This window comes from Esox lucius, chromosome 23, assembly GCF_011004845.1.
Source record: "Esox lucius isolate fEsoLuc1 chromosome 23, fEsoLuc1.pri, whole genome shotgun sequence".
NCBI classification, from domain to species: Eukaryota; Metazoa; Chordata; class Actinopteri; order Esociformes; family Esocidae; genus Esox; species Esox lucius.
Window position 1 is genome coordinate 12,176,779 of NC_047591.1, and position 24,411 is coordinate 12,201,189.

A 24,411-nucleotide genomic window follows, 5' to 3' on the forward strand; every position below is an offset into this window, starting at 1 on the left:
ATCCTTGATTTGAAGCTGAACAGTAGGATAATAATGACGGCTCATAGGTTAGGAAGCCTGATCAGAAAACCTACGTAGCATCCAGCTTCTATTGTAACATATTAATAACAGCAGCAAATAAATGCTGTGAGGATTCAAATGCAGGTCAAACAGTTGGGATGTGATCTCTCCAGCTCTCTCTGATCCCCTCAACCATTTCAGAAAGGATGATGCCTTTTGGCTAAATCAGACTCGACCCACACACAAAGCCATGGGTTTTAAGAACAGGAGACCAAATGCAAATAATGAGGCGAATTAGATTAGAGATTTCTTTGAGGTTAAAAAGTCTTCCCCCTTAATCACTAGGTGATTTGCTTAGGCCTACATGATTTATACTCTGGAAATGTGTTCATCTGGAAGAGAGCAGCTGAGAGTCTTTAGGCATTAGACAGTAAATATAACTACTATAAATCATTACAACACTCACAGTGTGGATCATTTTGATCGTCATTTCATTTCAAGTGTCAGTAATGATTGGATTTTGACACGATTGGTTATTAACGAAGGAGGATAAAGACAGTCCATGATCTGTGCAGAATATTTCAGTGAGGACTGTAAACCCAAGTTCACCGAGTCCTCAGTGAACCCCAGTCGGGTTCACAGTCCTCACTGAAGACAGACGAAGCGCAGATGGCAGCGACCCATCCTTTTTGAGTCTGGGGGAGACTCGCGTGCCAATTTAACGATGGCCCACCACATTAGCAGAGGAAACACTTACATTCTGGAGGCAGGATGATACAGCATCGGATTTGTGGGTTGCATAGTCATGTGTGCGGCACAAGAATTTTGCCCAGAACCCGTAGTGGTTATCTTATCGTCATGGCAACCCACTTTGGAGGCCTGGCAGATATTTGGATCCCAGCTGCAGTTTTAGTGTGGGGGGGGGGGGGGGGGGTTGTGGATTTGAGCTGCGCTGGATGTCAGCTGAGACGCAAGAAATTATTACGGGTTCGAATTTGGGTTAAGAGGAAGTGGATGTGTGCACTGCTACACTTAAGCGAAGCAGTAGATCAATCTTTGGCTCCGTGCGCCACTAGCTCTGCGAGTGGGGCGAACCACGTTTGATTTACACTGGAATCACTGAACAGGAAGGCCTCCCACTTGAGGTGGTCGGAGGTTTTCACATCATAATGTTTTACAGTCAATAAAGGGGAGCTCCTGTGAAGACGAATAGTCAGGGACACAGTAAGAAGGCATCTATTACAACCTGAACGCTATAGGCTGGATCATGTCACAGGTGGGGGGGGGGGGGTTTATCAGCCAGTGGTGAAGGCCTACTGAATGTGTACTGCTCTGCTGTGAGGTCTCTGTGACCGGGTCCAGCTTCCGATCCACTGGGCCTCTGTGTTGGCTCTGACAGCAGCCAGCTGAGGAAACACGATACTTAAATCATTCATGATTAGCTCCTTCCCTTTGCTTAATAACACGTGAAGACAAATGATTTCCAAGAATTTTCCAAATGGAAACCGTTTGTTTGGAATGGGAGGCACATGGGCTTATAGTGTAGTGTTTCCACACTCGCTTCTTGTTCATGTTCTCTCTGTTTCACTTTCTCCTTTCTATTCTGTCTCTCTCCTCTCTTTGCCATTTCTCTCTTAAACGCAAATAGACACTGGATCCTTTTTGTCTCCTTCCCTGGTTCCCTCTATATTATGCTTTTTGCTTTTTCACGTTCTCCTACTTTTTATTATCTTACACATGAAGATTCTTATGGTTTTGTCTTTAATTGCTCTTAGAATACCCAAAAAAATTCTTCCTACTCCATACTATATTTTTGATAGGACAGAAAACCAATGCTAAATGTGTGTACTGCTTCATTATCCTCATGATACATGTATAACACCGTACAGTATAGTATCATATCAAATATTACACCTTTAAAATAGGATATTCATGAATCTTGCACATGAGCGTAAGTTATTTTGAATAAATGTTTTTCACATCCAACCATTTTTAAAGCGCAATCTTGTTTCATCTCTGAAAATACATACAAGTATTGGCCCTACAGGATTGAAGAGGATATGCAACTAATTGTCTTCAATGAAACTTCTGTATTTTGTCCATTTTCAGAATTTTCCTGTGGCCACACAGAAGTAACAGATTGCACTTTTAAAAATGTTTAGATGGCTACCCCTTCACTGCAGTCATTTAGCAGAACATTTTTCAGGGGAGTAATTCTGTTTCACTCTGGCTCAGTGTTGAGACCACAGCCCAGTTTCTCCAGGGCACTGTGTAGAATCTTGAGGTCCTCTCTTATTTGTCCCAGGGCATACTGGACTTTACAGGGCTGGTCCAGAACCTCCAGGCTGCAGGTAAATGGGTCATACCGGACCTGGAAGGGACGCTGGATGGACGACGAGTAATGCCTACAGGTAAAAAAATAAAATAGAAATCCAGGTCTAATAACATATTTTTAGCCCCATGTCCATCGATACCAATTTAGATTGCTTTATTATATTACAAAACCTCATCTTAAGCTTGGCATCCTCAAAACTTTCGGAGACAAAGTAGACCGGCTGAAAGGTTTGGTCTTGGTGAGGCTGGACAGCTGTCTCTTCAGGGTTAAAGGGCTTGTACTCAGGCTTGTTAGAAAGAGCATACTGAAAGATGGAAATACCACTATCACTCTCCTTATCCACGTTCAGAAAAGATTAACAGTGTGAGGACAGATATAATATGAGGACTTGGTCCTGTCAGTACAAAGCTACTGAGTGTAAAATCCTACTCACAATGAGTTCTCCATATGAGGACAGAAGGCCGGCTCCATACGCCTTCACAGTTCCGTCTTGCTTACACAGTCCAAACTCGACCGTAAACCAGTACAGCTGTAGGAGCAAAGTAGTAATATAGAAAGGCTATATTTCACGCCTCACAAAACGGAGTACAGTATTGTTCAGTAATTTATATTTGTCACTAGGTGGCAGCAAAAGTCTATTATTTACTGTCAAAATACCCAAGCTCAGTACTGAATCAATTGTTTTGAAGGTGACTGGTGGCTGCTTCATTTTTATTTAAAGGTCAGTGGTCAACTCTTACTGTTGAAAGTCTCTCGATGTCCTCGTCTGATGCTCCCAGTGACGCTAGTCCAATTTCCTGCAAATGGAAAGAACGTTAGTGTTGCAAAGTAATTAGACAATTGATGTTATATTACTATGCGTCTTTTAGTTTTTACCTGGGAAAATTGGGCAAATTCTTTGTCTGCAAGCATTGGAATATGACCCAGTAACTCGTGACAGCAGTCTCTGAGGGAAGGATAGAGCAGTGCATAGAGGACCCACAGTAATATGGTAGACTGGGTATTGTGATGTACACATTCTTCTAGTCTTGGACTGTGTGATTATAATATTGTTAGTGAAATAGTTGACCTACGGCTCAGGGGAGTGCATTGGCGCGGAGGCGTGACGAATGTACTGGGTACACTGGAACATTCTGAAAGCCAGGCTGGCCAGGAAGTCTCTTGCCGAAAGCAGCCCCGCCACCGGCCGCAGCTGGAAGCCTGTCTTCTCTGGGCCCGAGAGGACACAGCACCACGGTCAGGTTTAGAGGTACACGCAGGTCATGTTCATTCATGCAGTGCGGGTTAAATGCATGCCAGTTATTGGTCCTGTTGTCACCAGCTTAATGACACAGCCTCTTCCACCGCTGTCTCTCACCTTTAAGGAAGGCAGAGACATCTCTGAGTTGGGGAATACTGTCCTCTCCGTAGCCACACTCCCTCTCTAGCTGCTCCAGCCCGTCCAGGAACTGTTTGCAGGCCCGGTCAGGGTAAATGCTCCTCAGATTTTGGTACACCTGTCTCCTGTTGAATGACAGTATGTCAATAATAAGAGCTGTGCCAGCTGAACTTGGCAGGTATATTAACTTACAACATTATGACATGATGTGCAGGCTGGGTTCTCACCACGTGGCCACCTCCTCCTGCGTGTACTCCACCCTGGGTAACTGTTCCCCCCTACAGAACAAACAGAAATGCATTACTACAACACCTTGCCTTATAAACATGCATTACTACACCACCAGGCACTTAAGAATGCCTTATTACAATTCCATGCCTTTAAATTGCATTACTATAATAACATGCCTTTATGAATGCATTAGCTCAACACCATGCCTGTAAGAATGTATTATTACAATACCATGCCTTTAAGAATGCATTACCTCAACACAATGCCTTTAAGAATGTATCACTAAAACACTGCCTTTTAAAATGCATTTTTACAATACCATGCCTTTAAGAATTCATTTCTACAACACCATGCCTTTATGTGAAAGCATTATTAAAACAGCATGCCTTTAATAATGAATTATTAGAACACCATGCCTTTACCAATGCATTATTACAACACCAAGCTTTTAGGAATATATTATTGCCACACCTTGCCTTTAATAATGCATTGTTACAACACCATACCCTTAAGAATGCATTGTTGCAGCACAATGCCTTTAGGAATGCATTATTACAACAACATGCCTTAAAAATGCATTATTACAACACCATGCCTTTAAGAATGCATTATTACAACACCATGCCTTTAAGAATGCATCACTACAACACTGTGCCTTTTAAAATGCATTATCACAATACCATGCCTTTAAGAATGCATTTCTACATCACCATGCCATTAAGAATGCATTATTACAACACCATGTCTTTATGAACACATTATTGAAACACCATGCCTTTATGAACACATTATTGTAACACCATGCCTTTCTGAACACATTATTAAAACACCATGCCTTTTGGAATGTATTGTTACAACACCATGCCTTTAAGAATGTATTATTAAAACACCATGCCTTTAAGAATTAATTAGTATGACACCATGCCTTAAAAAATACATTACTACAATATTACGCAATTAGTCCAGTGATTCAGAGCAGCACGAAGAGTAACAAAGTTTATGACAATGTTTTTGAAAGTTGAAAATTATAGGATTTACTTACTCTTTGTAATTAGCTGCGAGTTCAGCAATGAAGCATCTTCTTTTTCTGTATTCTGGATCACTAAATCCCTGAATAAAGAGCCATCATATTTTAGATGTATTTATTTATTCTGTAAGTTTAGTTTTTTTCTTTACAAATTAATGGATTCTAAAACATTGGAATAATACAAATGGTGTACAATCAATATTATTACGCTAAACTAAAAAACCTACTGGATGGTCCTGGTCGATATCTGGATCATATTTCGTTACCAGCAATTGACATTTATCCAGATCTCTAATCTTTCTGGGGAACCAGGGAACTAAAACAAGGAAAAAATAAAATAAGATCAAACATGAATTAAAAACAAAAATACGATTAGACTCTGATTATTTAAGTTATTATAGTGATGTCACTTGATTGTTATTTAACCTTTTTCCTCTTGAACTGTACGCACGCTGTCCGCGATTCTCTTGAGTGAGTTGATGAAGATATCTTTGTCCGAGCTGTGCACTTCACACTTCATAAAGAATTCCAGATCATTACATCCTGAACTGTTCTTCAGCTTTCTCGCTGGCCGGCTCTCAATATGCAGAAGCTTGACTTCAAACGTCTAAATTAATTAAACAAAGGATTTCTCATTGTATAACACTATCTTGACTCGGTCGATACCAGACCTGGTTTATTGAAACGTTCAACTTGCAAAGCATCCACAGTATGATGATTAGAATTATTTCCTTACCTCAAAGACCTTACCGGTTTTAAAGAAAGCCGCATTCTCCTCATTGCTGAGGGCAAAAATAATGTTCAATTTCACCAGACCTTCCTTCTCTTCGAAGACGAAATTGTCATCACATCGTGATGGACCAGGGGACGATGAACCGCTGGCGCGCTCTTTCCGGGCATCGTCAATCAGACTCCGCTTTCTGCCGACGAACGGAATGTTTTGCACAACACTCTCTGTCTTCATTGAAGTTATAGAGATTTGTCGTACACTGTCTTAGAAAACAACTATTGCTGAATTTTTTTAATCTAATTGTCTATTTTCCCAGATACAGAGGCTCACCAAAGCACAGTTGCTCAAGTGCGTCTATGCCATCAACCGGGTGACAGGTTTATATACCACGCCGGCAAAGTACTTTATGGAAATTAGTTGCGTAAACATACGTATGATTTTTTGATTAATGCGTCATGATTTCCCATCTCTTTTTAATAGAATAAAAATAACACTCGTTTACAGTACAAAAGCATATACAGTACAAAAGCGACTGAATTGTAAAAACAGCCAAGTTTCGAATGAAACAAGATGCTTATTATATTTAATGTCAATGTAATTAGATTACCTATTGAAATTTTTCAGGAATTCAACGTTTTATTTTAATTACAATCTTACCAGATGTAACAGACGGTATCAAAAAGTTATTTCCCTTGGTGCTAAATATAATAGTAGCGGACTTACGACGCTGTCCAAGGTGCTGAAACGCACTATTTAAAATGTTCTTCTCACAGCCAATATATTAATCATTAACAGCAATAACAATCATTATAAGTAATTTTACATAATTGTAATAATAACAATAATAAATTCACAATTCATTGTAAGATTTCTTCACAAAAGCAACTTTATTTGGCAAGTTAATAAAACGTTTATGCAATGAATTAATGTAGTTAGGGTAATTAATAGAAAAAAAAAAATTCTTTCCCGTATTCAGAATTCCACATGGCATTTTAATCACGTCTTCTGATACCATTCTGGAAATACAAATTGCTTTTCGTTATTGTGTTATATAGATCTAGCAATTCATTGCAATAATGCAATTATGTTTGTTATGAAAGGCAATTGAACCACTGTATACTCGTGTGTGTATAATCTCCTTATCTTAAACTAATAGTTTTGGAATAGCCCTTTTCCATTTGAACGGTTTTTGCTGGTTGCATAACAATACACAAATCAATATCAATAGCTATTGGGAAGGAGTTGCATTTCTAAAATAATGTTTGTAAAAGGCCACTTCTCCATTTTGGAGTAACATAAAAATGGCTGAATCATTCACTTAGAATAATTCGTTTAAGAAAGTTAATAGTCTACTTGGTTTTATGTTGCTTAATATTTACAATAATAGGTACATTTCTAAATTGCCATTTTAATTGGCAGTCAGTATTTGTGTGATTATTATTATTATTAATGATTAATATAGTAGCGGGACCCCACAAAACAGGGCTAATTAACTTTAAAAAACAAATGTGAAATTTAGCCTAAAGATGAATAAGAATTCAACAAATGTTATAATTGACAAGCAAGCAGATTATAAGTAAAGGTATATGAACATCTACAAGATTACAGGCTTCTATAATATACATTGAGATTCTGTCGTTGTCCATCAGTATCGAAGAAAGACTCCATGGTCTCCTTACTCCATCTTTCGTAGGGCATTGCACAATATTCCAATTTCCCCTAAAATGGAAACAATAAGACAACATGACGTATCCTATCTATAGATGATTCAGCAACAAATACCAGTAGAAGTTTGCTTTGTATTGTAATTTTGGGTTATTGATGAGTCTACAGAATGTCACCCACCACTGATACTGTCAGCCAGGTTTCTTAACTGCTGGGTGTTATTCAAGACTTCAATGCTCTGGGTGTATGCATTATAGCGCACTGAGAAAGGCCTGGGAATGGTGTCTGCAAATTTCCTGCACCAGAAGTCACAACATACTATAGTAGTCCATTCCACTGCAAATGTAATCATGCAATGTAAATATCAAGAGAGTTCTGAAGGGAATACAGGGAATTAATGCAGAACTTCATAAATGATTAAAATTGTACTTGTGCCAAATTCTACCTGACTCTCTCTTTCGCATCATCAAAACTCTCGGCGACAAAGTAAATGGGCTGGAACTCAGTAACTGGGTACTTCTGGAGGCTGGTCTTCAAAGGGTCAAAAGGTTGGATCTTGGGCTTGTCTGTCAAACAGTACTGTAAAACAATTCAAACGGTCAAATGGTGTTTCACACTGATGAGATCGATCTCCTACACCAGTCCACCTGTTTATATAATTTCCCCAGTTCAGTGTTTTCAGCTTTGCTGGCCCATCACTTTGTAACACATTAACACATTTAATGATCAAAGTTATGCAAAAAGATTACCTGCGTACATTCTATAATACGTTGTGCCACTGTTAGCTGTAATGACTGCAACCAAACGCTTACTTTACTTGTGGAACATTGCTGCAGAGACATTTTGGGTTAACTTTTCCAGAGTTGTTTTAATTCAGCAACATTTGTTAGTCGGCTTCTCTTATGAACTGATCCTAGGTCCTGACACTAAAACTCAATTTGGTTTAGTTCAAAACAGTAACTAGGCCAGCCTTTTTTTCAAATCAAGGTCATGGGCCGGTGTCACTCAAATTTTTATTTATTTGTATAATTTTTTCAAATATCCCAACAACAATTCACAATCCTCAGAATCCAATTAATAACGCTAATTTAGTGTTTTAAGGTCATGGACCATAAGCAGGGTCAATTTCTTCAAAGAAATTTGGTGCCCCATAAGCCTCTGCAGTAGTAAACAGCAAGAAAAGTGTGAATCGTGTCAAAGCGAGAGTTGCTGTTTCAAGTCTTGTTACTCGGGTAACTGCATATCCTCTGCTGACAGCATCTGATGTAACTGGTGACAATTCACACACTTTCCCAGCGAACCACCGACCCAGTCCTTCCCAGTGTCTCATAACACCACCTTTAACCTGAACCTTGAGTGGACCACTAACCCACTTTATGACAGCCCACTGGGCTTGCTTAGTCTACAGAGAACCACACTGAGCATCCAGGCTTAAAAAGAGATAATGAAAGACACCCTCACAAAAATATTGCTAAATGAATTGCTCCGTCATGTAAATATAATGTCAATACCAACTCTCTTACCTGCAGCTCTCCAAATGAGGAGAGAAGACCTGCCCCATAGGCTTTGACCTCAGAACCCTGCTTGCAGAGGCCAAATTCTACTGTGAACCAATAGACCTGTGGAGAGAGACATATGAGTGCTTACTCTCCCTCACAGTGTGTATCAGTCTTTGTATGTGCTTACCTATGACAAGGAAATCGGGTGGTGGGCTGTATTGGTCTCCCTACATATGTGCGTATGTCACATGACAGCTCAAACAACCAGTTGACCGAATAAATGAGTAGCCTCACAAATGTCTGCCAAGACTCAACATATTAAAGAACGTTCATATTGATTACTTTGTGATGCTATAAGGGGCACGTTAATGGCCATGTTTATTTCTCTTGATCGGTTTTTACAGATTTTTGAAATTTGGTGCACAGGTCAGGGATTTGGGTCTCGGTAACCCAGGCATATATCAGACACCACTGGCAAAATTCTAATATATAAATCTGGCATTTGTAAAATTGCACTGATTGGCCCAGGCAGGCAGTGTATCATTAATTTGGGATTACATGTTTACTGTGGTTTTTTTATGTTTTATGTCTACCTCTGGTATTAGGAGTAGACATACAATTATTAGGAGTAGATGTTTGAGACTTAGAATTACATACTTACTGTAGCAAGCCTCTCAATGTACTCGTCAGGGGCACCCAGAGAAGCCAGACCAATTTCCTGTTTAGAAGAACTTTTTTAATTGACTTTAGCATAAAGATGTATTGTATGGGTACGCATACATCCATGTGTACTTCAGAATATTTTGATGTAACACAGATAAAAATAAAAAAAAACATGCTAGAGTTGCTAAACCAATATTAAAGTGGCACAGTACAATTACATTTATGTTTTAGTCATTTTGCAGACCGTTCAAATGGAAAAGGGCTATTCTTTATCCAGAGCAACTTCCAGTTAGATTGCATGGTATTCTCCTCATACCTTATCAAGAACATTATTACCATGACTGTGTTTAAATCCCTCTATACTCCAATGATGGTTCTCACCAGGTGAGTCCTTTGACCAATTGTTTTTAAAAATTACAATTTCTAAAGTTCCTTATCATTCACCCTTGACAGTACCAGTCAAATATTTGGACACCTACTCATCAAGGGTATTTATTTATTTCTACTATTTCCCACATTGTGACTACCCCCTGAATCTGGTTGAGAGAATGCAAAGAGAGAATGCTATCATCAAGATAAAGGATGGCAGCTTTGAAGAATTAAAAATATAAATACATTTGGATTTAACACTTTTTGGGTTACTACATGATTCCATGTGTTATTTCATAGATCTGATGTCTTCACTATTATTCTACAATGTGACAAATAGTAAAAATAGAGAAATATCATAGAAAGAGTGGGTTTGTCCAATCCTCTGAGCTTTTTTGCCCAAAAAACTTGCCTAAAAATGTAAGAGATTTTATTTATTAATAATATCAGTTCCCCTAAGAATAGCCACTGTTCATGCACAACGCCAGCTGTTTGACAACCTAGAATTAAAAAAGGTTGTAGTGAAGCACCTTGCTTGGCCTCTTTTTAAGTACTTCAGTACAGTAGTGACAGCTTTACCTGTGAGAATTGAGCAAAGGTGGGATCAGCAAATAGAGGAACATGCCCCAGGAGCTCATGGCAGATATCCCTGTGGAGACATACGAGTCAGTACTTACTGAACAACTATGTAAAACTGGTGGCCCCAGAACGATATGTCCTTACAATGAGGTGGGCACTCACGGCTCAGGTGTGTACATGGGCTTGGATGAGTGACGGATATACTGGGTAGAGTGGAAGACTCGGAACGCCAGACCAGCCAGGAAATCCCGAGAGGATAACAGGCCAGCCACTGGGCGCAGGCGGAAACCTGTGCATGCTAAAACGGAGACAATAGGAGAGCCAGTGAGTCGAATTGGCAGCATTGGAAGTTAGCGTTCGGGGATGATCCCCTTCCCAGCAGTCTCTCAAAGCTGAAAATGGAATGGGGGTATATGCATATGCAGAGCTTAAATGAATCAGAGAATATGGCGACGCCAGCATGATATCAGGGTGAAATTCTGGGTCACCACAGTACTGCGTAATATACTGTGACAGTGACAAACTGCTGTCTTACACTGCAGGTAACAGGAGACGTCTTCCAACTGGGGGATGTTGTCCTGCCTGTAACCGCAGTACTTCTCCAGCAGGGGGAACACACGGTTGTGCTCGCGGCACGCGTGTGTGGGGTACAGAGTCTTCAGTTCCCGGAACACTGTGCTCCATGTTGCCTTCTCCTCGGCTGTGTACTCGACTTTGGGAATGACCTGGCCACTGAGAAAGAAGAGAGACCGTGTTGTCAACATGTCCGTAAATATACTATGTACCACACACACACACACACACCTATTTGGTGAGGGAGGACTAGCAGTGGGGAGGATGGTTAGGGGAGCGGGGCGATCAGTGAGTTGATTCACTTCATTATTCCACCAAGGTCTCACTGCTATGTAAATGTGAGCTTCCTCTGTGGGTGTTTTTCATTGGGGATGGTGCTCTTTGTAGTCCCCGGGGATAATGAAGTTCTCAATTATGAGAACAAAGCCAGATGCTTCAAATCCACCACTGCCCCTCAGTAATTGGTCACCTTTTGTTGCGGTCATTTTCAATAAAAAGCAAAGTGGGGAGTGAAATCAGACTAGGAGGGAGACATAGATCACTTGTAGTCTCCACCGCCTTGGTGGGCTGTGGATGAGAAAACAAGAAATAGTGTTCTGGTCTAGATGAAGAGTTACTGTCTGTAGCTGTAGGCGATATCAGCAAACTCCTTCCTCCTTGCTCTGTACACTGGGTCTGTGAAGCCCTGGAGTGAAAGACAGAAGTAATCGATGTTAGATGTAATTTCTGATCAGTGTGTGGACAAATTCTCATCTAGTATTACAGAACGACCTGGCCATGGGTCCTTTGCCCGCTTCATGTGCTCCCCCACTCATCAGACAGCTCTGGACACACATATTGAAATGAGGCCTTTGTAGAATGTTTGCTGCTCATGATGAATACATTTCTCTTTAATGGCAGTGGAAAAAGGAGCAATTATCTATAATTATATGGTCTCAATTAAAGCAATGACATCAATTTGGGGCCCTAGACAGTTTCCATTAGAATGGAGATGATGGAGTGGGGACCGTCATCACGATTTCAGTCTTCCGTGAAACACATGCATTGGACACACATAAACACCCCAAAACACACACAGTACACAGGTGGACAACTACTGGAGCACTGGTATTCAAAGTTGGGCCACAATCCTTAGCAGGATCACCAGAACTCCCACCAAATAAATGTATTTTCCAAAAACAATTAACAGTGCCGGTAATTGTACAGGACAATATAAACGTTTCTAACAAAGAATATATACAAACCCGATTCCAAAATAGTTGGGACACTGTACAATTGTGAATAAAAAGAGAATGCAATGATGTGGAAGTTTCAAGGGAAAAATAAGTTGATTTTAAATTTCATGGCATCAACACATCTCCTCTTCTTTTTATAACAGACTGCAAACGTCTGGGGACTGAGGAGACAAGTTGCTCAAGTTTATGAATAGGAATGTTGTCCCAATCTTGTCTAATACAGGCTTCTAGTTGCTCAACTGTCTTAGGTCTTCTTTGTCGCACCTTCCTCTTTATGATGCGCCAAATGATTTCTATGGGTGAAAGACCATTTCAGTACCCGAAACCTTCTTCTATGCAGCCATGACATTGTAATTGATGCAGTATGTGGTCTGGCATTGTCATGTTGGAAAATGCAAGGTCTTCCCTGAAAGAGACGATGTCTAGATGGGAGCATATGTTGTTCCAGAACCTGGATATAACTGTCAGCATTGATGGTGCCTTTCCAGATGTGTAGGCTGCCCATGCCACACGCACTCATGCAACCCCATACCATCAGAGATGCAGGCTTCTGAACTGAGCACTGATAACAACTTGGGTTGTCCTTGTCCTCTTTAGTCCGGATGACATGGCGTCCCAGTTTACCAAAATGAACTTCAAATTTTGATTAGTCTGACCACAGAACACTTTTCCACTTTACCACAGTCCATTTTAAATGATCCAGAGAAAACGCCTGCGCTTCTGGATCCTGTTTAGATACGGCTTCTTTTTTGACCTATAGAGTTTTAGCCAGCAACGGCGAATGGCACGGTGGATTGTGTTCACCGACAATGTTTTCTGGAAGTATTCCTGAGCCCATGTTGTGATTTCCATTACAGTTTCATTCCTGTATGTGATGCAGTGCCGTCTGAGGGCCCGAAGATCACGGGCATCCAGTATGGTTTTCCGGCCTTAACTCTTATGCACAGAGATTGTTCCAGATTCTCTGAATCTTTGGATGATATTATGCACTGTAGATGATGATAACTTCAAACTCTTTGCAATTTTTCTCTGAGAAACTCCTTTCTGATATTGTTCCACTATTTTTCGCCGCAGCATTGGGGGAATTGGTGATCCTCTGCCCATCTTGACTTCTGAGAGACACTGCCAATCTGAGAGACTCTTTTTATACCCAATCATGTTGCCAATTGACATAATAAGTTGCAAATTGGTCCTCCAGCTGTTCCTTATCTGTACATTTAACTTTTCCGGCCTCTTATTGCTACCTGTCCCAACTTATTTGGAATGTGTAGCTCTCATGAAATCCAAAATGAGCCAATATTTGGCATGACATTACAAAATGTCTCACTTTCAACATTCGATATGTTATCTATATTCTATTGTGAATTAAATATAAGTTTATGAGATTTGTAAATTATTCCATTCCTTTTTTACTCACAATTTGTACAGTATCCCAAATTTTTTGGAATCAGGTTTGTATATATGAATTGACAATTTTGGGGAAAAACTGAGGTACTCTCTAAGATGAGCCCCTCCTGCCGCAGAGAACTGTACTGTAAACAGACAAGAACGGACATCCTTACAGGATGATCAGCATCCAGCTCAGATCCGTAGCTCAGAATCTGGTTGGCAAAGCGGTCCAAGTCCTGGATGTGATTGGGGAACCACGGAACTGCAGAGGGACACACAGAATTATTCAGTAACACATTGCCTTGACATCCTAATGTAGGAAAACCAGTTAAAAGACTGGTGCCTGATGTCCTAAAGTGTGGATGTGGAAGGAATGTGACAGATGACTTCCTCAGTGAAGAATGGGTATCGCATGTCTTGCCTCATGTTCACTGTCCATTCACAAAATGTTGATTGATGGAAACAAGTGAAGCCCAAATGAATATTTATGCAGATGATTTTCTGGGGGGTTTGTCTGTAGAATGTCTTTTGTACTGGGCTACCCACTCTACCCATGTTGACAGAAAACAGAGACCCAGTGGAGATCACCCATTGGCTCATAGGGATTTATGTCAGTTTCAAGTACTGGAAGTCGACCATTAATTTAAATCTTAGCCGTGTGGTCCAGCCTGAGGCCAGAGGAACAATGGGACCCAAGCAGACTCCTCTCAAAACAGCACGGACCATAAATATCTCTTAATTTCTTGCCTGTTGGGCAGTCGGGAGACTGTGGGGATTGGCATAGAGGGCTGCGGGGCTTAGCGGTGGCCCTGTCTATCTCCTGTCCTGGGTGAGCAATAACCTTCCTGGGGTCTCACCACACAGCCTGTGATAGAGACAGTCTGTTCCATGACTGAGCTCCTCTGTTCCCAGCCAGGCCTGTTGGTGCTCAGTAACTAAACTAATGTCATTGTGGAAACAACTAATTCCGGGGGGGCTGGGTGCGAGCGACAGGCCATCAGTCTCCGTAGCGACGCTCGTTGCACCATTTAACAGTCTGGCTGGTGGCCCGCTGAAGCATTAACCTCAGTTCAAAGTCAGACCATGTGATAAACGCGCGCATACACACACACACACACACACACACACACACACAATCTCAGATTTCCTCATAGATAAATGTAAATGTAAAAAACCCAAGGCCACACAAATCTTCAAATAATACATATGATTTATTAGTCTCGGATTGCAATATTATCTTTTTAAATGCGTGTGTGGACTATTTAATGCCCACACACAGTGCTCCTAAGCTGTTCACAAACCTGTGTCCTTCTGTTTGTTGCGTGAGAGCTCGTGCACGTGGCCACTGATCTCAGTGCGCAGGCCGGCGATGACTTCATCCAGGGCCTTGGAGCAGCTAGTGTCCACGCTGATGAAGAACTCAAACTCCTGGCTGTTCATTCGCGACGGACGTGACTCAATGTGTTTCAGGTTGATGCCCTTTTCCTTTTATGTCAAAGACAGAGAAAAGGCCATGTTGTAAAGTTGTAATTGAAATACAAGCAACAATACATTATTTAAATGTATTGCCGCTTAACAGGACCTAATCGGATTATTTAAATCAGGTTCGGTCCTATGAATGCCAAGGAATGATTGTTTGAATCTTTAAAAAATTTTAGGAGACTGTGAATGATCTGACTGAGCTGAAATGACTGTCTGGATTTAACATACCATTAGAGGGCGCTAAGTGCCCAACCAAACAATGGTTACTAACAGACTTTCTGGAGTCTACCGTGCCCTCCGGTCACAACAGCACAGCACTAAACAATCACCCAGCTAATGAAATGTGGGCTGTTTGTCACTGAAGCAACTACAGTCAAGCTGCAGTATTTGGGGCCAGGCTGTTATAGAACCCACTGGAGCCAGGCTGTTAAAGAACCCACTGGAGCCAGGCTGTTATAGAACCCACTGAAGCCAGGCTGTTATAGAACCCACTGGAGCCAGGCTGTAAAAAGAACCCACTGGAGCCAGGCTGTTATAGAACCCACTGGAGCCAGGCTGTTATAGAACCCACTGGAGCCAGGCTGTTATAGAACCCAGTAAAGTCAGGCTGTTATAGAACCCACTGGAGCCAGGCTGTTATAGAACCCAGTAAAGTCAGGCTGTTATAGAACCCACTGGAGCCAGGCTGTTATAGAACCCACTGGAGCCAGGCTGTTATGGAACCCAGTAAAGTCAGGCTGTTATAGAACCCACTGGAGCCAGGGTGTTATAGAACCCAGTAAAGTCAGGCTGTTATAGAACTCACTGGAGCCAGGCTGTTACAGAACCCACTTGAGCCAGGCTGTTACAGAACCCAGTAAAGTCAGGCTGTTATAGAACCCATTGGAGCCAGGCTGTTATAGAACCCACTGGAGCCAGGCTGTTACAGAACCCAGTAAAGTCAGGCTGTTATAGAACCCACTGGAGCCAGGCTGTTATAGAACCCATTGGAGCCAGGCTGTTATAGAACCCACTGGAGCCAGGCTGTTACAGAACCCAGTAAAGTCAGGCTGTTATAGAACCCACTGGAGCCAGGCTGTTGCAGAACCCAGTAAAGTCAGGCTGTTATAGAACCCACTGGAGCCAGGCTGTTATAGAACCCAGTAAAGTCAGGCTGTTATAGAACCCACTGGAGCCAGGCTGTTACAGAACCCAGTAAAGTCAGGCTGTTATAGAACCCACTGGAGCCAGGCTGTTATAGAACCCACTGGAGCCAGGCTGTTATAGAACCCAGTAAAGTCAGGCTGTGGGTAAAGGAAATGTTAACAGGATGCATGTTTTTACATTGTATTTTTTCTCATAAATCATTCTGTCAACACTTAACAAAATAAGTCAGTAAGCTTATTGATAGATACATTTAGAAAAACGGCCCAGGCATAATTTCTCCCTGACATACCCTGAATGTATGTTTTTTCAATATCTCCACCTGAAAATCTCAACCATACTTCTTTGCTTGTCCTGGGAAACATGGACATCTTTAATAGAGAGAGAGGAAAGAGGAAGCAGAGAAATCGCTCACTGCCATAGGCCAGAAGAGAGGGGGAAACATACGCCCCTTCTTCCTCCATCTGGATCCTATTCTTTAGATTGGGAGTCTATGAAGGTCAGATGAATAATTTGCTGCTTAAGCATCCCGCAGTACAACGATTCACACCCTCTTCCCCCATGGCTTGCCTGGCATCTCTGAGTGACTCGCATTTCAATCCACTGATCTTTCATTATTGATCCTTTTGTGATGTTTTGAGTCTGTTTAGATGGTTTCTTAGGTCCCTGCCCCTGTATGTTTTCTTTAGGCAGATCACATTGTTTATCCTTTGTTAATATTAATCCGTTACAGGGACCCTGACCCAGCTTATCTGGGGCCAAATATGGCCCCTCCAGGGGAACATGGACGGAGGGCCTGATGGGGCGGTTTGGCCCAATCTTTGTACCTTCCAGGGATGTCACCAAGCCCACAGTGACTTTTGAAGTGGAATGAACATCTAGCGCAAGACTACGTGTGAGTGACTTTATAACCCTACCCCTGTCCTAGCAGAGCTGAGGCTTTGGTCAGGTCATCACAAAAGCTTACTGCCGTTAGGAATGGAGTCCTCACATGATAGCTAACCACATCACATGGCTGGAGGTCCACGGGGATAAAAAGTGATACAGACTAAGGCAACTAATGAAGAGGATGGACTTTGAATTCTGTATTTCTTCTTGTCATTTCTCACATCATTCAAATTATGCCTTGTGGTTTCTGCTTGGATGCCTTTCAGTTTTATCCATTAATAAGCCTATATGAAGTGTTTGTATTACTTAGCCATTAATGCGACACTGATTCAGAGATGCCAATTCATGCTTCCGTGGACACTGGATTCCTGTCAGTCCCATGATGAATGAGGGGTGTGTTTTTAAATGTACTGGTTAGCTGGTATTGTTTCATATAATGTGTGGACGCTGGGAGGTGTTTGGACTAAAACTGGGTAGGATAGTGGGGATGTTCTGGGGTTTTACAGAGAGGTGGCATAGGGGGAGGATCTGGGGAATGGAAGTTGATTGGCTCAGAGGAATTTGGAAGATATTTATCCACAAACGCCCACATCACCACAAACACTGGAGTGAGGCACTTGGCCAATTCTGTTAAGACTAGTAATACATCAAGGCTTTGATGTCACTTTGTCGTCGACTGGTTAAGCAACACATTTGCTGCCAAACAGCCCTGACTACAGCCCTGACTACACGTAGTCACTTGGGTCAACACTAAATGAAAACTGGAGTTACCTTGACATGGTTCAGCTGCGGCTGTTGGAACAACACAGAACGGCGAAAATCTATTGCAATAGTTGTAACCGGTAACCAGGGCCGGACGCTTTCTTCCAGTCCAACGTTTAGAAAACCTCAGCTTGAAGTGTGGATAAAAGCTGTGTGGATGAATGACTGTGCACAAAGCTGTTGTCGTTGGATTTACAAGACAAAGGTGTTGTCACACTGGCAGCTACCAGTGTTTGTCGATGGTCCTTCAGCGACTGTGTCAACAAAATCACATCCAATTGGATCTGTCTAATTGCCACGTTTAAGGGTCATGCACACTCCCATAGATTAACCTTAACTGAGTCACGCATCTTAAATCGCTTCATCCAGTGAATTCCCCATTAGAGTCTCACACAACCAGACAGTTGATATACAGCAATACAAGAGCTTAAAGTAGGGGTAGGCAACTAGATTAATCCAAATGCCAGGTTGTGTGGGAACGGATGATGGAAGGGCTGGAACATAATTCTAATAACTATTTTAAAAGAGTTTTACACTGTAAATGTAACATGTATAAGCCCCAAACGTTTTTGGAAATATATATGCATACCTTCATTACATCACAATTATTTTATTAGTAGGAATGCTTGGGAACCGATATGGTAATAAAATAAAACAGGGTTCTGCCAAATGCTACCCACAACTGTAAATTCATGAATACAGTGGACAACCAAAGCACTGCCCAAAGATGTCAGCTCAACAAACAATTGTTGGTTAATATTTGATTGAGTTGTCAAGAAACTCAAAACTATCTTTTTAAAACAAAACCTTGAACCAAGGATGAAAGTTCTTCAAATTTGGGATCGACTAAACAAATATTTCCATTGATATCAAACAGATGTACTGTATGTGCAACCCCCCCCGCCCCCCCCCCCCCCCCGCCCCCCAGTCTACCACATTGGTACATCTGAAAATACAGTACCCCGCTGAATTATTGGCGAAAGTGTATCTGTCAATGACATTCAATAATCAACGGGTTGTATTAATTATTGCACCATGAAATAAATGATCAGTTCCAAACTTGTGTTCATCCTCTCTATGCTGCCTACAAAATGTTTTCTTTGTGCGCATGACAGTCGCTGGCCTCTACAGCCATTTAAACGACAACTAACGAGTGACTCGTAAACAATAAATCTCACGTTGAATGAGTGGGAAGAGTTCAAAAAGAAAAAGTAGATGGCTCACATACCGGGCATCACTACCTGTGAACTGAACAGTCTGTGTTCGGTTCATCCCAAGGATGGGGGCCTCCAGCAGATGCTTTTCTTTCTTTAAAATAATTCCGTCCAGATTATGAGGCCCCTGATGGTTTAAGGCCTGGGGCAGGGGCCTCTTCTGCATTACGGGAAGACTGCACATCCCCAAAGTACAAGAACGCTAAACATTATAAAATATAAAGTAATGTGCTCGGTACCCGAGGGCCAGCTGTATTTAATATATACAAATAGTGACATCAGGGGTTCTCCACGGACGGTAACTACCACTAAATGTATTACAAACGGTACATACCGTCAGAGTATACTCTCCGTGGACATTTCACTAACCAAACGTTGGCGAAGACTTTCCGGCAGGGTTTCAATGTGTTGGAGGTGCAGCACGGCCCCACCCCTGTCTACAGGCATAAATAGTGTTGGTCAGCGTTATCACATTGCTGTTTTATCCTAATGTGATAGGCTTTCATAGGTTTTGCATTGGACGTGGAAAAGATTTTCGGGCCTAGTCATTCACTGAGGCTAGTACCATGACACGGAACGCTCAGTAACATCTAGCATCTGGAGCTAATTGGCAACATGCGGCCTTGTGAAATGCGAAATGCGTTTGTTTAAGTACCTTGTAAATTGTAACGGTATGGGCCGATTTCAGAAAATATGCGTTCCAGCAGACCTTACAGAATACTTTTTGTAAGGTTCAACTCCCAACATGATATCATCCTAAATAGGTTTATATGAACACTAGAACATAATTTACAATAACACATAAATCAATTAAAAATTGTTATAGCAAATGAATTATATCTATATTTTATTATAAAATAATAGTTCATACTTTACAATAGCCATGTTTTAGTATATATAGTTATTGTCTATTAATAAAATGACATGAACTCCACCAAGGCCAGAGGTTTCCGAACAAGGTCTGACTTGGCATGAAGCCCTGGCTGTCTCTTTGAATTAGTCATTGGACAGACAAATGGCAGATAATACCCTTCTGTCTGATCTTCTAGAGCCTCTCTGTGGGTCATGATGTTGGCTCTGACATGCTGGTCGTGATAAATGTCCTTCTGAATGAGGGACTACAACATTCTCACATGGAAAAACTTGGCTGTGGCGTTTACTACCCAATGATACATCATTCCAATAGGTCCTTGACCATTTTAAAATGAGGGTTGAATATTTGTTGACATGTCTGTGTACTGTATACATCCACTCTATTCATGTAAAATAAGTAGTATGCATGTAAATGTGCATTCCAGTATTTCTGATGTAAAAGTTGCACTGTCGAGACAAAATGGCGGCCAAAATGATGTACTATGTAATGTACTATATGTGCCAATACAGTATGCTTGACTTGTCATCCAAACCACTATGAAAGTGATTTTATTTTTAGATTAAGACAGAAGCAACATAAAAACACACAGCTTAAGCAGTTTACCTCAAACAGTCTGAGGGCTTTGGCCAGCGCTCCAACTTCCTCCTTCAGGCAGAAGAAGCAGGACACCACCCCCGCCTTGTTGCTGGTCTCTTCCTCCAGGTACATGGAGCCACTCCTCTGCAGCGAGACAAGATTCACAACATTGTGACCTTCGGTGTTCTCTCTCCTAACCGGAACCTTCTGTAGCATGGTGACCAGGGCGTTAACCCGAACCCCACAGCTGTTTGTCCGCCACTATTCTGCAATGATCGCTAGCAGCATTTACTCTAAACAAACTGAATTATGAGATGGCGTTGTGGAAAGGCCCAGATCCAGGGATGTGTATGAAAAGATGTGAACAGTCTTGATGACGGCTTGGAGCATGGTTCAGAATATTATTAAGATGTGAAAGCTGTATGGCATCGCCAAGACACCACCTAGATAAGGCTGCCCCTCCTAACGGGCCATGTGACAACAACGTCCAGAGCACACTCTGACCTCTATGAAAGGGTGGCTAGAAGAAAGACATTACTCCAGAAATCCCATTAGAAGTATGGCAACAACAACAAAAAAATTCTGTAGCCATTTGGCAATGGGTTTTTGGTCTGCTGAAACTAAAATGGAACTTAATAGCCTACATGCGTTCCGTTTGCCACAGTTTTATAAAGAAACATTTGTTAAATAAGCTTGAATGTGAGTATTTGTATTTTTAAGTTCATATAATAGCTCCACATAGACAAAAATGCAAAAATGAACTGTTTCTTCCAATCAACTTAAGCTACAAACACCACGCAAAAGTTAATACTATGATGACATCAACATAGCTTTGTTCTGCCATTCCTACTTCATAAATTATAAACTAAGGAAAGCTTTGACAATCTTAACTGAATCATGGTTATAAAACATTCAGATTGTTCAAAAAGCAACACCAGGTACATTTAATAACACAATAAATGGCTAGTGAGGAATTCATACCCACTAGAACCCACTATAATAACTCCAAACCACCCCAAAATAGCTCAATATAACTAACACAGTGATAATGAAACCCTACTGCTACCATTCATCTGTCTGTGATATCAAGGCTAGCAAGCACAACCACATGTACTTGTGGTAATGCCCTCTACTATTCTGATGTAGCATGATGTAACATGCTTGGGTTTAGTGTCACTGACTTTTAATTTTATTCACAATGACCATAAACTGACTGCAACAGTCTATGTTGCAGTTCTGCAGACTCCAGCCACAGTAAACAGCATAGCTGGACAATGATCAACATAACTGGACAGTGAACAATTTAGAGGGTCTTGGGTGGTTTAGAGCGATGTCACTGCAGGTGTAAAATGTACAAATTACATAAAAGTAGTAGTAATGGTATTAGTAACAATATGGTTGTTTCAAATGTATATATTCATACAATCATTAGGCATCCCTATTCTAGTTTTTTTTTTTTGTCAATAAATAATGGATATGTAATGTGTAATTGCATGCTGATTTAACATCAATACATTAGTTATCCTCACAATTAATTTAGGGAGAATTTCACTCTTCTACCACTTTGTGTAAAATGGCTTCTTAACCAGAAAGTTCTCCATGGACCAAGTGAAACTACTCCATGGTTCAGTTTTCTTTAAACAGCCATTATAAACTTCAGCTAACTTGGGCATTCAGTCGACAAAAAGACCTATGAAAGTGGGAGTGTGATCATAAAAAAAAAAGAAGCCAAATCACCTTTGAGTAACTTTAAATCAGATATGGCGTTTTCAGGTGATTTTGAGGGAAAAAAAATAGGTTATTTTTTTTTTTTACATTACATTCTTAAACTGTCTTCCATTTTCAGTTTTTTTTTAAAGCAAGTGATGGCTAAAGTTGAAAGCTGAAATTTGTGCTGACGTTTAAAGGAAACCGAACCATTTATTAGTTTGACTAATTTAATGGTAAGGCATCAAGTTCAAAAATAGTCAAATTGGACTTTAATTAATGTATATCTTTCATTAAGCATTCCAGATTTTTGTTTACACCGGATGTTGTGGTTGAAAATGTATTTACCTGTTTGCCATGGTCCGCTGTGGAATAGTCCCCGTTAATTCTTTTGTATTCTGCGTCCATCCTGCAGTCTTCTCGTTGTGCAAACAATAAAACCACTGATGTTGGTTTGTGTGCTTTAGTCGATTTAGTTTGAGCAACTTGTTAAACTGCAACTATTTAAGTTGGCCCACGTGATTCCACACCCCTTACGGTTTGTAACCGTGTCACGCGACGAGTATGGAGCCCTGTAGTTATGAAACTGCTATATTGGCACATCTGGTTCTTATTGTCTAGCGCTGGGTTTTGGGTGTCTGGTATCTGTTTGGTATACACTTTTAATATTCATCTCTAACTGCTACCAACCCCCGGGTCCACCCACTAGGACGTACTTGTGATATAACAGATTACAGGTATATCGATGAAGATGATCAGTGCATGAGTCTGGTGAGTTCTGCACCATGGTATGTCTACTACAGAAACCACCAAAAGCCACTATAATGACCCTAGATCAATCAAATCTAATAGCTGTTACTGGTATAACTCAATGTTGAATTTTTTGATTCAGCCTTACAAATCTAGAGTATGTTGCAGGTCTTCTATTTAGTTAGGCCTAATCATGTATGGGCCTCTGCTGCGTTATGAAATGTCGTAGTTTAGCATCAAATTATGTGAATGTGCTACTGAAAGCCAGAAGGTGGCGCCAAACAATCATTTAAAATCAGGTCCTTTAAAAAGGCTGAGCGAAATTCCATAGAGGCGCATTTTACTTCTGCCAACGTTTGTCTTTATAAAAATATAGTTGTTAGGTTTCTATATATATAATTAAATAATACAAATATTATTATAGGTTAACTATTGTAATCTGTCGTGCCAAGGGAACGAACCTTAGGTGTCTATAATCAGCCTTAGTCCTTTATTACACGTTGGATTACGCTGCACGCTCCTATTGGTTTGAGCAGTATTTATTAGTACATTGGGGATGTAATTAATTGACTCTTGTTTGAAATATCTCCACGTAAATTGGATTATTTCCCTTTTCGTACACTGTCGGTTTTACCAATCTCATTGTTTTTAATGAATATTGAACGAATAAACAATTACCGGAGACTGTCAAGAAGAAACCAATACAGTGATTCATAGGGTAGGCCTTCTCACAATTCACCAATGTGTCATTTGGATAGTGACTCCATGATAAATGCATGCAAGGAAATGTTTGACCTCTATTAGGCCTCTGTATAAGACCATTTATTTCTACAGAGTGATAATCCCAGTGTAATTCACTGTAGATCAGCAATCTGCCCCTTACAGGCTAATGGATGCTGTTGAATTCCACAGCATAGTTGCACAGATCCCCATAAACAGTCAATGCTGTGATAACTATGCCATTAAGCCTCATTAATGTGTCCGTTAGCTTCCTCAATGTGTCCCTCACAATGCACATCCGATAGGCAACTCGTTGCGTCACTAAGCATAATTAACGGTGATAGAGACAATTGCTCGTTCATCTTGTGAAGAGGCTGAGTGCGTGTGGACAGCCTACTCCATAGGGCTTCAGTCCACGTCTTTCTCTGTCTTACACAGAGGATCTGTTCTCACTAACTGCTCATTGGGCCAGATGTGTTCCGACTTGGCCACATTTGGTCTTCTTGGGGTTGTGTGTGAAAAATGGTTTGGAATGAGCGTTTACCCTCTGGACCTATTCCCTGACCTCTTCCGGACTTCCCTGATCATTTTCCGACTGTTGTGGATTTGTTGAAACATTTTG

General features: G+C 41.0%; 2 protein-coding genes across 2 annotated transcripts; both read right to left on the reverse strand.

The window, feature by feature from the left end:
- Window positions 1–932: 932 nt before the first annotated feature.
- Window positions 933–6,033, reverse strand: th2 (tyrosine hydroxylase 2). The gene is made up of 12 exons (XM_010903867.3): window positions 5,708–6,033; window positions 5,398–5,578; window positions 5,199–5,287; window positions 4,987–5,054; window positions 3,941–3,991; window positions 3,693–3,838; window positions 3,409–3,544; window positions 3,212–3,281; window positions 3,076–3,132; window positions 2,769–2,864; window positions 2,506–2,639; window positions 933–2,405 (listed from the first exon to the last, which is right to left on the reverse strand). Exons 1-12 carry the CDS (start codon window positions 5,933–5,935, stop codon window positions 2,222–2,224), a joined length of 1,440 nt encoding a protein of 479 aa, XP_010902169.1. The 5' UTR covers window positions 5,936–6,033; the 3' UTR covers window positions 933–2,221.
- A 536-nt stretch (window positions 6,034–6,569) lies between these two features.
- On the reverse strand, window positions 6,570–22,815 carry pah (phenylalanine hydroxylase). The gene is made up of 13 exons (XM_010903860.4): window positions 22,668–22,815; window positions 20,640–20,756; window positions 14,975–15,158; window positions 13,847–13,935; window positions 11,667–11,734; window positions 11,012–11,208; window positions 10,639–10,774; window positions 10,477–10,546; window positions 9,527–9,583; window positions 8,890–8,985; window positions 7,812–7,945; window positions 7,547–7,662; window positions 6,570–7,420 (listed from the first exon to the last, which is right to left on the reverse strand). The coding sequence occupies exons 1-13, from the start codon at window positions 22,725–22,727 to the stop codon at window positions 7,377–7,379; spliced, it is 1,368 nt and encodes a 455-aa protein (XP_010902162.1). The 5' UTR covers window positions 22,728–22,815; the 3' UTR covers window positions 6,570–7,376.
- Between the last annotated feature and the right edge of the window lie 1,596 nt (window positions 22,816–24,411).